The following is a 14,282-nucleotide window of genomic DNA, read 5'->3' on the forward strand; positions in this document are numbered from 1 at the left end:
TTTGGTAGTTTGTTCAGTTTTTTGGGAATCCTGATTCCATCTCGCACAGTAGGTGGCAGGATGCACATTAATTTGTGCGATCGGCAATATACCATAGAAGAAGAAGATGAGGCGGTAGAGCAATCACTCCATTGATGTTCTTCTCATGGTACCACCTTACCAGGCTTAAATCTCTGATTTACGCATGTGCGAAAAAAGTGCGCATTTTTCTAACAGGAAGAAGATGGATCAGCATTGCAGGTGACCGATTGTTTGACCACAAGTGAGAGTTGTTTGATATCTTGAAACTTGTTTTGTTATTGCAGAAATGTGGTAAGAGGTTAATGGGAAATGAAGGCGAGTAGTGTGGACGAAATGGAGGAAATGGAGAACAAGTTTGAGAAGCAACAGCTGTGCTGGAATGCGAACAATATGGGTGTCAGTTCTGATGGTATGGAGCGGGAGGATGAGGGTCAAGGGCCGGAATGGTCGGTTGTGGAAAGACATAGGAAGAAGAGAGATCATGATACAGAAAGCAGTGGAGCGTCTAGTAAAGAAAGCATAAAGAGGCAAAGGTAGGAAGCAAGAGTAGTGATGTGTTGGAGTGGAAAGTGGTGATAGTGTTGGATGAGACCACAGGTCCTCACTTACACCCTGTCCAACTAACTAATGCCTGAGAGAAAGAGGTAGGTGAAMTGAAATTAGCAGTCCTCCATAGGAATGATTGAAATTCTACAGTATTTCAATTACATTTTTCAAGGACAAAGTTACATATATTTAAATATGTTTTTGTTGTAACATTAGTCATCTCCAAAAAATTATACTGGAAGGAAAACATTTTTTTTTTCATTTTGTATTTTTATGTTTAGCTCACATAATATAATTTAAAAGTATGCATTTAAGGTGTCTGTTGTAGAATACATGTGTAAAAAAACAAATGTAGACATTAATAAATGCATTTCTATAGAAATGACACTTTGAATGAATAAAGTTGACTTCATAGGTTTTATTGGTAAGGTTATCAATATAACTGTGGTTGTGGAAAGCAGAAATGACAGGTTGAAGGTTATTGTGGAGACTCCAAAAGAGATATTGGGGGTAACAGATGTTACTGTTGAAATGGTTGTTGACATACTGAACAATCCTACAGGTGGAGTGTTTCAACATGATATAGATCTAGTTCTATGGGGTTGGGGAGGGTGTGGTAGAAGTTAGGGATTTATTTGGTTTTGAATTTTATTTTCATGGTAGTACAGAATTGGGCAGATCATTCCAGCACAGTAGGTGGCGGCACGCACTTTAACGATTGTTTGCGGACCGCCATGATATCATAGAAGAAGAAGATGAGGCGGTGTTGCATTCCGGAACTATTATCCTGTGGGACATTGCTTATATCGTGACGTGGTTGGAGTGGCTAGAAATAAACTACATTAGTGAACGTTCTGTAGTTATGGACTAATTCAGTTGATATTGTATTCTCAACATATGTCAAACAGTGCAGTCTTATCTGGTAAGTAAGTACGACAAATTAACTTTAGCTAACTCCGTCGTCGAAAGAACATAAGTTGTTGTTGTAACGTTAGCCAGCTCTCTATGAAGTGGGATCGCATTTCGATTCATTCATCCACTGTCAAATTGCTCCTCATCTCGCCAGGAAACTAAAATAAATAATTTAGCTATCTAGCTAGCAATCGGTGTGAGCTAACTAACTAACCAGCTATATTGATGAAGATACAGTATATGACGAAGCGGTGCATGTCGACTTATTTCAAAGATATGATTAACTAACCCTTGTTCCGTCTGTGATTCTATCGTGGTAATGTTAACTAGTTTAGCAGTCGTTTCGGTTGTAGAATATGTGGCACTGTGTGTAGTAGGCTATCTTACAGAGCATGTCCTTTGTGGCTATATGCTTGGTTTGCTTTGGCTCATGTGATTTGAATTGTTTCCTTTTCTTGGCAGGCAGGCATTGAGACCTCTTGGCATTGTGGTTGTTGTTGTTTTGAGGCTTCTGCGCGGGGACACGCCTATCATCACTAGCCCTGTGACTCTCTGTCCCTGCGTCATCATGAAGCTGTACAGCCTCAGCGTCCTCCACAAAGGAGCGACTAAATCCAACCTCCTTAAATCTGCCTATGACCTATCCTCCTTTAGCTTCTTCCAACGCTCCAGGTGGGTCTTCCTCTTGGCACCTGGGTGCATTTTAATAGTCTAAAGGGGATTCCTTCCCTCAATCTCCACTGATCTGAAGACAAGATATATGAAAGCAATGTGCGATGGACTCTGACTGGGAATATTCTGTCACCTGTCCAGTTCTTGTACATCAGTGCAGATGAAGGAGAAGATGACTTCCCTGTCATTAATAGTATCCTATCTTAAACCTGTCATGGTTTAACAGAATTCATTAGAATTGACAAGAACACCAACACTGTTTTCACCATTGTCTGTGTGTTTGGTTTTGGCAGTGTGCAAGAGTTCATGACCTTCACCAGCGCCTTGATTGTTGAGCGTTCTGCACACGGCAGCCGAGCCTCAGTCAAAGAACAAGGTGAACTCCTTACACACTGGGTCATAACATTTGGCGGTGTTCTGATTATTATTATTTTTAACCTTTATTTAACTAGGCAAGTCAGTTAAGAACAAATTCTTATTTACAATGATGTTCTACCAAAAGGCAAAAGGCCTCCTTCCGGGGATGGGGGCTGGGATTGAAAATAAAATAAAAAATATTGGACAAAACACACACCACTACAAGAGAGACAACACAACACTGCATAAAGAGAGACCTAAGGCAGCAACACATGACAACACAGCATGGTAGCAACACAACATGGCAGCAGCACAACATGGTAGCAGCACAAAACAGGGTACAAACATTGTTGGGTACAGACAACAGCGCAATGGGCAAGAAGGTAGAGACAACAATACATCACACAAAGCAGCCACAACTGTCAGTAAGAGTGTCCATGACTGAGTCTTTGAATGAAGAGATGGAGATAAAACTGACCAGTTAGAAGTTTCTTCTACTTGTTGCTGAAGCGATTGTCCTGTTCTGCACTTGTGCTGTGGGAGAACACCGCGTCTATGTTATAAGTTAAGAAAGATGTAAAAGCGAGTGACGGTGGAGTCTGGAGAAAGACGTGCTGTCTTCGACCTGCTAACAGGAGGTTATTCCTATCATTCCTACCCTCTCCCTCCAGAGTACCTGTGCCACGTGTATGTGAGGAATGACAGTCTGAGTGCAGTGGTGATAGCAGACAGCGAGTACCCTCAAAGGGTCGCCTTCACACTACTAGACAAGGTGGGTAGAGATGATGTGCAGAGAGATACATTATTCCCTTAGCAACAAGTGGAGAATATTACTCTGGTCTGGGTCTTGTTAGTCTCAAGTTTTCTTCCAGAGTTATTGCTCCTCACCAGGCCCTTTCGGTATCTGTTTCAGCATTTAATGCAGGTGTCCTCCAAATTAAGAAGAAATGGTGTATGATTATAGATGTATTCTCATAATTTGCAACCCACCTCTCACATGACCAGGACCCACTTTGGGTCTCGACCCATAGTTTATGAAATCCTGATTTAACGGTTTGATGTTTGATCATGCAGGTGCTAGAGGAGTTCTCCAGACAAGTGGACAGCATAGACTGGCCATCTGGAAACCCCGAAACCATCAACTACAAAGCTCTGGACATCCACCTGGCCAAGTACCAGGTACACATGACATCCTGTCTCTAAAATGACACACAACAAACATTACACATTCAATTAAATAACTTTGAAGAACACTTGAATATCCATAATTGTGATAGTTTGACGGAGTCTGTTTTCTCCTCAGAACCCCAGAGAGGCAGATGCTATGACCAAAGTGCAGGCTGAACTGGACGAGACAAAGATCATTCTGGTAAGTCTCTTCAGTCGACACTCCCTGACATAACCACATCTCTGAGAATCTCTCACATAATGGGCAAACTTGAGATAAGCTCATATAATTGCCTCTAGCGTAAATCAACTGTTTGTCAGTTGGAGATTTGTGTGAAAAACTGGCTCTACTCTGGATTCTCAACCTTACTTTCTTTTGCTATGGACTCTAACATGATTTTCCCCATATAGGAAGCTGAAACTTGCACTACTGCATGTCTAACACTGCTAGTGCTTGTGGTTGGTGTGATGCTGTATATGAAGTGTGGTGTGATTGTCTCTGCAGCACAACACCATGGAGTCTCTGTTGGAAAGAGGGGAGAAGCTGGATGATCTGGTGCAGAAGTCTGAACACCTGGGGAACCAGTCTAAAGCCTTTTATAAGACTGTAAGTACTGTAGTGACTGTGGACTGAGCTCTCCGGTTCAAACTGTCATTGCATGTTATATGAAACTTGGGCTACTTTTAGTGCAACTTTCATTTGCAAGGCTTTATAAAAACGGAGTGGCTGCTGATCCGACTTTTCTTCTTGACAGTTTAGAAGCTTCTGCAATGTGAAGGATTCTCTACTTTACTTTCTACTGCTCCATTCGTTCAGTAGCTCAGAGAACAGGATACTCTAGCGAATGGTGAATGGTGCTCTGTTAGTTATATCAAAGCTGAATAAATGTCTGCAAGATCACATAATGATAGTATCCTACATAACAGAACCAAATATAATTGCATAGTATAATGTTACTGTAACAACACCTAATTTCTTTAGATTTTAGGATGATTGTGCGAATCGTTGCATTTTTCTCTCGTGGCCAAAAACTCAGCAGCGCGTGTCACTAGGCAAAGTATGTGCGTTGATTGAAACTAAACACAGGTATGCTACAGTTGAACACCATTTGCTATTATATTTGCTCACTGTACATAGTTCAAAACAACAATGTAGGCTACTTTGAAACAACACTGTGGAACTCAAGATCTAAATGCATTTCCTGATGAAACTGATTGAGATCAAATAGTTGGTGTGCAGATGCTGCATGGATGTTTCACCTGTAAAACTTGAAGAATTATAGTTCCAGATCGACAGTTAGAAATGTGAAGGGAGGGTGACCACAAATGTGTGTGTAAAGAACGTGATTCGGATCTTCAGCTCTGATGAAAAGGGATCCGTGACGGGGCGGTTACTTACAGATCATCTGCCTTTTTAAAACTCTTTATTACGACTCATTTTCATCACCGAGGTAGCCTCCTCAGTGTGCAATTGATATAGTAATTGCTAATCAATCACTCTGTTTTCTATCCCACAGGCACGGAAGCAGAACTCATGCTGCGAGGTCATGTAATGACTGTGAACCGTCCTCTTAGACACATCTCTTGGCCTTTCTGCTCATCCTACAACTCCCATCATGCCCCAGCCTCCAGGAGATAGAATGGCCTCTGCTCAGTCACTGGGAGGGCACAGAGGCAGTTGGGGGGGGGGGGGGAAATTATTAATTATTATATTTATTTGCTTCATTATAACCTCTCAAAAGGCATTTTGAGGTGGTTCATAGCCAGCCAGGGCGTGGTCAATAATCAATAACGTGTTTGTATCTTTGGTGGTTTGTTCTTTGAAAAAAGTCTTTAAGCGTTTCCTGATTTTCAGACTGTATCAGAATCTTACGTTTTGAAGGAGGAGAGATTAAGTTCTCATGCTTGGCTTTAAAGCAACCCTGACAATCTTGCTCTGTTCTATGTAGTAACTCACAGCTAACGTTAAACAAGAGACTTCTGGAACCCAAGATCTGCTGGTGTTCTCGTAAAGGTCTTGTAGTGTCGTCGTATTTTATTTTCCCACTAGATGGTGCTGTTTCCTCACATTCGTAGTTCAGGTATATTCAGTTACATATTTAAAGGGCCTCTGTATCCTGGAGGAATTTTTGTGATCAAATTGCTCATTTCCACAGAATGGTTTAGGGTAGTGATTTAATCGTATTAAATCATGTTGTTTTTTTGTGGAGGCATGTGAAAACTTTGAAACATTTCCAGGTTTTTGATTGGTATTGCTCGTGCGGATGGGCTTGTTAAACTAAATTGGGTAGCCTGTACTTAGAAAGCAGTGTGTAGTGATGTCTATGGACTCGTCTTGAGATACTAAGCCTTATTGAATTATGGGTTACATTGAAGTCTTGCTGTGTATGAGTATGTGGTATGAAAGGCAGGTCTTGCAGTGTCCTACTGGAGTTGCGCTGTAATCCCTCCAAAGCTTTTTTAAATTTTGTTTTTCACAAAGTTAGCTAAACAAACCAGTGTTTCTTGTCTGGACCAATGATGTATACAAAAACTGGATTGTTGACGCTATGTATTGGCTATTGAGAGGCTTTGAAGCCACTGGTTGGCCATATTGGTACTCCCCAGTAGGAGCAGTCCTCCATAGGAATGATTGAAATTCTACAGTATTTCAATTACATTTTTCAAGGACAAAGTTACATATATTTAAATATTGTTTTGTTGTAACATTAGTAATCTCTAAAAAATTATACTGTAAGGAAAAACATTTTATTTTTTTCATTTTGTATTTTTATGTTTAGCTCACATAATTTAGAAGTATGCATTTAAGGTGTCTGTAGTAGAATAAATGTGTAAATGTGTAACAAATGTAGACATTAATAAATGCATTTCTATAGATTCCAAAATATTTTTTATAATGCTGGGGAGCGCCAAGATGGAGACATGCTGGCTTCAACACAGCGCCCCCTATCAGTCATGTAGTGTTTATCTAAATCATTGGTCTGTCTGGATGCAGTCTTAAGACATGGTTCTCACAATGAATCAGCCATCACCCACCCACCAATGGGTTCTGATCATAGAGATAGATATAGGACTCCTCTTTATAGCTGTTTCATTATAGCGTCTGTCACAGCATGGGCAGCGCCATTGAGGCTGCAACCCGTAGGAATCCCCACCCAGTTGACTACTTTAAAATGGCAGTAGTATGGTGGAAGCCCTCAATGGCATTGCCAATGCTAAAATGGCATTTTGGCCACTAGAGGCCTTTATCATTCTCAATGGTTATGATCCACCATAAGAGGCGATTTATGCTTGATCAGAAAGTGTGGTCGGAAACTCCGTATGGAGGGTGTGACATAATTGCAGAGCATCCGGAGGCACACTGAGGCCAAATTGAGTTCCGTACCGCATTGCTGTGGGCCTCCCAAATTTTGAAACAATGCGAAGGGCACTGAGGTGGCAGGTAGCCTAGTGGTTAGAGCGTTGGACCAGTAACCGAAAGGTTGCTAGATCGAATCCCCGAGCTGACAAGGTAAGAATCTGTCGTTCTGCCCCCTAACAAGGCAGTTCCTAGGCCGTCATTGAAAATAAGAATTTGTTCTTAACTGACTTGCCTAGTTAAATAAAGGTTAAATAAAAATATCTCTGCATTGACATGATTGGTTGATGCTAGGTAGTGGCGGGAAGTCCTGTAAAAAACACAAACTCACTTCCGCAAGTATGAATTGCCTGATTTCTGCAGAGGCCGTAAATGCTGCATGGCCATTGCAGATGACGGATTGACCATGCAGCGCCGTTTAAGCTCTGACCCGTCATGGACGTGCTTGCTTAGCTGTTACATTGTTGCAACTTGATTGACGAGGGACTATTTGTAAAGAACAGTATAGAACAGACAAGATTCCCCTTTCAGCATAACACTGAATCAGGTGTGTTCGACAAACATTTCTATCAAAGCATTCTGTTTCATTTAACTGGCTCAGCTTTGTGTGAAAAACACACTCCTCACAGGCCAACATCCCAGATAGCACTCCTTATAATCAGTACCGTAACACACTCATTTGGCTTTGGATGGTTTTTCATTGTGTTCCCAGACTCCAGAGGACGAGTTGTTGAACAATGTGAGATGGAGAGAGGCCTTTGATATTTTAGATGTCGTTTATCTTGCTGCTTTATTTTGTGTCTTATGACCTGAGTGTGTGTGTGTGTGTGTGTGTTTGTGAACGTCTGTGTGCAAATACATAATTAGTCTGTGACCTGAACTGCTCTTATTGCTTTATGGCACAACTTCTGTGCAATAGTAGGCTGACTACACTCCCCATAATGTTGGATCTTAACCTGCTTCTCAGTTGAGTGGGGCAAACAGATAGTTAACTTGACACCAGTGTTTCCAATGAAGGACACTTTGATGACTCTTGTACACTTATGATCAACTCCCCAAATGAAGTAAGCCAAGGGTGAACAAAAAACATTTGCTCTGAGGAATTTTGTTCTGTAAACGTCTAAGTTGTGCTGAAAACTTAAATACTGTTACAAAAGCTGTTAAAGTTAAGCTGTAGCTATTTAGTGATTTGTTTCTCCACTTTAAATATCATGTCTTAATTGGGAGAGAGATGTTCTGTAATTTATTTAGTTAAATAGCACATCATGGAATTGGAAGCAAACATTGAAGATGTTGTATTAACAAATATTTTGGACATTTATTTTGCTAAAACACTGTTTACAGAAGTTGTAATATTGCCTAGATAAAATACAAAAGGCCTTGAACAGATGTGTCCTGTAAATTCATTGTTTTAAAATGTAGTGTTATAACCAACCTGTGGGAATCATTTTGTAATAAACCAATCAAGCAAACCAACTAGGCAAGTTATAACAACTAATAGTAATGGTAATCATGATAGTATATTTAAAACCAAATACTTTTTGACTTTACTCAAGTAGTATTTTATTGGGTGACTTTCACTTTCACTTTTACTCAAGTATGAAAATTGGGTAGTTTTTCCACCTGTGTGGATAGGGTAAGCCTATTAATACAACAACTAGAGAAACAGCATCAATCTGATTAAATTATTTGTATACATCACAATAGGTATTTTTATCAGAAGAATCAAGGCTGTACGTCCCATGAACCCAACTCCCTCCGCCCTCCTGAAGATCGCAGTCAGCTGATGAAAAGTGTTTTGAGAAAGTTCGCTGGCGGAGCAAAACTACGAAGCGACAGAGGGTTTCCTGGTGAGCTCGCAACCAACCAGCGGCAAACGAGCGTCATCACTCCCTTTAATTTCACAACACGCGTGCAAAAATGTGGACGGAGGTGAAAAACCAGACCAAAATTGTATTTAGCGATGGAAACACATCGGAGGTAAGAGTTAGACAAACTCATCGTAGGCGAATAAACAAATAAAAACAGGTAGGTCATCCAGTATATTTACATTCGATATTTTTAAAGAGACATTTGTAGCCTGCATGTTTTCGTGGACGTGCTTGCTCAGCTGTTACATTGTTGCACCTTGATTGACGAGGGAATATTTGTAAAGAATTAAAGTAATTTACTGAATCTATTTTTTTTCCTACGATGAGTATCCCTGCATATATTAAAGTGTTTTATATTGGTCTGCAAACTGCCTATGCGATTATTCGTATTTCTTGATGGGAGACTTTCATGCAGGCTGTGAAAAACCCTACAGATGTTTTGGAAACTGTCGCTGGCTCAGTTCTTATCTTGGACAAACAATCATGGCGCGCCATAGGCCTACTTTAATTTTCCATTCTGCAAGACTTCCTCCAATGTTTTTGCTGAAACCCAATTTTATGTGTTTACAGTGTCTTTTTAAAAAGTGGCCAAGGGCAGTTTTTGTCATTTTTCTCCAGAGAAYGGTGAATGCAAGCTGACTTAAAATCACACTTTTTTTTGTGTTGCCTGAGTTGAAGTAGACCTCTGAGTTGGATCGGAGTGCAACTGTCAACGGGAGATGAGTCTGACTACATGCACAGACAAGCAGATGCTACTGAACTTTTGTCTCCACTCTCCAGCACAGGAGGCCGCTGAGGGGGGGATGGCTCATAATAATGGCCAGAACAGTGCAAATGGAATGGCATCAAACATATGGAAACCATGTATTTGATACCATTCCACTGATTCCGCTCCAGTCATTGTCTGGAGCCCSTTCTCCACAATTAAGGTGCCACCAACCTCCTGTGCGCACCAGTACTGTGTTTTCGTTGGGATTGTGTGTGTGTCCTGTATGTTTTCAGTCTGTCTCTGTCTTTCAGAGAGCTGTTCCAATGCACACATGGGTCCTCACTACATATGAGCAGCGCAATGGTGAGTGTGTATCAGTCAGGTTTGGGGTCAATTTCATTAAAATTCCAGTCAATTCAGAAAGTAAACCACATTTAAATTCACATTTTTCCTAATTGAAAAGCTTTGAAGATAATTGGAATTTCAGTGTACTTCCTGAATTGACTGGAATTGGGCCCAGGTGTGGTGTCAATCTCCAACACACACAGTAGAAATGTGCATGCCCCGCCCACTTCGGGAACTGTCCCTTTCAGCTATCTATTTCCTGTGTTTGAGGGGTCCACAAAATCCACTTGTCACTTAAATATTGTTGGCTTGATTGCTCACATTTTACTCTTGCGACTCATTCCTACTCTTGCTTGTGTCTAATTCTTTTATGTTATGAATGCGTGAATGTTTGTAGTGACCTGTCAAACACCCTGGTAATGGCTGAAATGGGCTCAATGGAAAACATTGGCTTTCCATTGCATCTATAAAAACGCTAAAGCTTCGTCTGGGATTTAACACATCTCCTCGACACTTAAATCACAAGAAAGATAACWAATTTTTTTGTGGAATTTAAAAAAGRTATTTCATACATTTTGAAATGTTTACAAATTAGGTGCGCTGAAATGAAAGCAACTTCCGAAAAATAAACACTTGGATTATATTGATATGTCTGATCACACAAATAATGTATAGATGGGTATAATCTAGAGCCAAGGGTGTTGATTTTAAATCTGAGGTTCTCCTGCTATTGAAACACTCGTTGTATTATGCAAGAGGACGGGACAACAGTAATTTGAGGCAGTCAAGACGGCACAGGTGAGAGCAGATGGGCCTAGAAGACAGCAGGTGGGCAGACAGCAAGTTTTTGGTGGTTACAGCCCGGTTCCACCCATTTATGTTAATATATTCATATATGCAAACTCATTTAGCCATATGCAAATTAGGCACACCTACATTTTAACACATMACATTTTAAGCTGAATAACTGAATTCCCACAAATCCCTGAATTCATGATTTGTCTGTGCCAGTAAAATGTTTAATGTGCTATAATTCTGTCTATCTAAGGGATTTTAACAATTCTAAAAGTTTGGAGAATCTTCATCTCTTGTCCAACTGTTGCATTTATTAGAAACAGACTATCTTTTAACATTTTTGATGACTGTTACTACACACAGCAAATCTCATTCAAGCGTTTTTTTTTTAAGAGTCAACGGCCATCCCTCGTCCCTCACATACAGAAGGCCCCCAGGCCAGAGGCAGTGGCATCATCCCAGGTGAGACTCATCACTTGTTTGCATTGACAAAGGCTAGTCTGTTACCTTGGTGCATTGATGTGTCAGGCAGATTAAACAAGCTGTAGCTCAGTTCACCTCTCCCTTCATCTCATCTTCTTTGGACAGTCAGTAAGTCTATCTGGATCCATCTAGACATAGACGATCCAGATAAATGCTGACCAAATGTAAACCTCTGACCAGTCAAGTAAAGACCAGGCTGAGGTGACCTCATTGTGTCACCATGGCTCCTGGCTTTTTAAAGTGTGCTTTTAGTCTAAATTGGGGAACGTTTAGCATTCCTCTCTCTCTTTGCCTTTTTTGTTGTTGAGAAAAACAGTGTTTGGGGTGGGTCATGACATCGCTCTCTTGCTATCCTCTTATCTGATTTTAGGGTTTCAGTTGGAACATGCTCAATATTTCCCTGGTGGAAAATAAAGACACTTAATCAGACACGTGTCAGGTGGTCAGACCCAGGCAGGCCAGAGGTTTGAAGACAGCGTGACATTCCGCTAGCCACGGTAATGGTCAGTAATAGTTAATGGTCAGCCAACGGGCAGTGCAGTTAGCATTGCACTGCTAAGTGTCGTCTCTGTACTGCTGCAAACAGTTACATGTCCTGTAGATGAGTTTGAGCTGCTCTGTTAAGACTCCTTTTCCATTTCATGTTGCAGGACGTGACCGGGTAGTGTGAGGGTAGCATATTGTATGTGATGGAATTTCACTGAATTTTTCATTTTTTTTTTTTTTTTTTGACACTCAAAGCCATCTGTGACAATGTATACTTCCTAAATGTGTGAACATAGATTTCTCTCTGTAAATCTGTCTGTGTGTAGGAGCCATTGCAGCAGCAGTGTTCATTGGTTTCGTACTGGGTCTCTATGCAGTTCTGTGGAAGTGTATGGTCTCACCACCCCAAAGGTAAGGAACAAGAAACCAATCAGAGCATTCTCATGTGACATTGGTTTGAAAAGGAATACTTGTCCAGGCTTGATAGGATAACAGTGGCATCGCAATCTTATCTCCAGTGGGTCAGGTTTTGGATCTAGTCAGACATTGCCACCATAATAATCTTTATTTCTCAAATAGTAACCAGTAATGTCAGTTTATTTGAAGTGAACTCTAATTACTGTCTGATGTAATCATCTCTGTTTAAACACATAATTGTTTATTTACTTATTTGGACACCATAGTTTAAGATTAAAGTGGATCATTTTACCCAAAATGAAGAAAAAAAATTCAATCTCAAGGGATTCAGAAATGATTAACATTTTATATTTAACCTATAGCGCATTATGAGTTAGTCACTAAGTAACAGCTGAACACTCAACATAGGAAGAAGAGGAGGGTGAGGGTTCGAGACAAGAGGAGCCAAGTATGCTGACTGACCATCAGGATCTCATCTAGGCCATCTGGCCAGAGGATCCAATGGATCCAACTCATGCATCAAACCCCGGCCAGTCAAACGGACCCGAAAAGATCCACTCATACTGACTTGAGTCTCTCATCAGGATGTTCCTGGACATCAGAGAGGAAATGGAGATTCAGAAACATTTGCATAGAGCTAGAGGATGGCATATTATGGATCTAGCATATCATGGTCAGAGGATGGACCGGATTCTAAGGATCCGGTCAAATGGATCTAAAAGGATCTTCTAAATTGCCTTACGAGGATCCACTCAAATGGCTAAAGGATCCAACTGAAGTGCATCAGAGAGCATGAACAAACAATCTAAATCAGTTAAGCTGGGGTCTGCAGACCCATCAAATGTAAACATTTTTGTATGTAATTAAAAAAWATATATATCTGAATATTACTAACAGGTTAAACATATTTTTGCAAGGGATCTGTTGAATTAGTTTAGAGTGTAATACAATAAAATGTCATATTATTAATATACAATTTATGTTAAACCCTAGACAACATGGGCCTGGGAGGCTCACAGGGATATTGGCATCTACAGTACTCCACCAATTATACATTTTTCAGCTCAATAACCCAAAGTGTGTGTATATATATTTTAAACTGCAGTTTTCTTTCTGCCTCGTGGGAAAATGTGTAGAATTGCAGAATATTAGTTTTAAAGCTGCAACAACACAAACTCTTTGCCCCATGACAAAATATGTAGCAATATAGGAAATGTCAAGAGGCTGGCCTTTTAAAATGTTCCTTCCCAGGACCGAGCCTTGGTTCATCCGGCCATACACTGCCGAAGTCACCTTGTATGCTATTTTTCTCACTCAAGTTGTTCTGATTGAGGGCGTCCCTTATATATTTMCTATCACAAAAGGTGTCCCCGGACCCCAATAGTTTGAGAGCCTGATCTAAATGATTCTAGGATCCGCTGTATGCCACAGTGCTATGCCTCCGTGAGATGCTGACTTTAACTGAAGCGTAGCTACACTGTTAAGTGTATACTGTTGTGTCTGCGGGTCACTGACAGTTGACAGTGAAATCTGTACTACTGAGGGAGGCAGCACAGGTCACTGTTCTTCCTATCGTCAACAAGCGTGTGTGTGTAGCTTTTGATTAGGGTTGACTACATGTGTTGCAAAAGAAAGTGTCTATGAATGGGAAATTTGCTAATACTTTTTATATTTGGTTGTGCATGTGATATGAGGGCTTTAGGTGAATGATTGAGCTGGAGTTTTAGTGTATTTGAAATTCTTTGATTTGATTGAATGGTCTTATGATATCCAGGTTTTGTCATGTTACATTTCCTCAGGATGTGACTTACTGTTCCTTTCATTAAACTGTGATTTGTGTTCTTGCACTTTTACAGAGTTTTCCCTTTACTTTTATCAGAGTTAAATCTGAATTTACACCTGAATTACTACTTAGTGTTGGGATGAATGTACATTCACTGATTAACAAACAATGCAAATTATGCAACAGAATACCAGGAAAGGAGAGTTTAAATGAGTCAGCTCAAAATAAGCTCTATCAAATAGTGTTACTGGGAGGTCCTGAAGTCATACAAAACTAGATGAATCTAAGGAATTCAAGTCTTAAGTCCTTTGGGTTTTATGTAAATAATAAATGTGTAAAAAAACACAAAAAGGTCTATAT

At 40.3% G+C, this 14,282-nt stretch overlaps 2 protein-coding genes across 2 annotated transcripts; both read left to right on the top strand.

Annotated features, from left to right (window-relative positions):
* Nucleotides 1-1,399: 1,399 nt before the first annotated feature.
* Nucleotides 1,400-5,368, top strand: LOC111958011 (synaptobrevin homolog YKT6). Its single transcript, XM_023979176.2, has 8 exons — nt 1,400-1,489; nt 1,942-2,151; nt 2,445-2,527; nt 3,180-3,280; nt 3,583-3,687; nt 3,812-3,877; nt 4,181-4,282; nt 5,193-5,368. The coding sequence occupies exons 2-8, from the start codon at nt 2,048-2,050 to the stop codon at nt 5,226-5,228; spliced, it is 597 nt and encodes a 198-aa protein (XP_023834944.1). The 5' UTR covers nt 1,400-1,489; nt 1,942-2,047; the 3' UTR covers nt 5,229-5,368.
* A 3,486-nt stretch (nt 5,369-8,854) lies between these two features.
* Nucleotides 8,855-13,113, top strand: LOC139023592 (uncharacterized). Its single transcript, XM_070437027.1, has 5 exons — nt 8,855-9,013; nt 9,925-9,976; nt 11,147-11,215; nt 12,049-12,133; nt 12,548-13,113. The coding sequence occupies exons 1-5, from the start codon at nt 8,954-8,956 to the stop codon at nt 12,594-12,596; spliced, it is 315 nt and encodes a 104-aa protein (XP_070293128.1). The 5' UTR covers nt 8,855-8,953; the 3' UTR covers nt 12,597-13,113.
* The last annotated feature ends 1,169 nt before the right edge of the window (nt 13,114-14,282 follow it).

The sequence above is a fragment of the Salvelinus sp. IW2-2015 genome, linkage group LG33 (genome assembly GCF_002910315.2).
Source record: "Salvelinus sp. IW2-2015 linkage group LG33, ASM291031v2, whole genome shotgun sequence".
NCBI lineage: Eukaryota > Metazoa > Chordata > Actinopteri > Salmoniformes > Salmonidae > Salvelinus > Salvelinus sp. IW2-2015.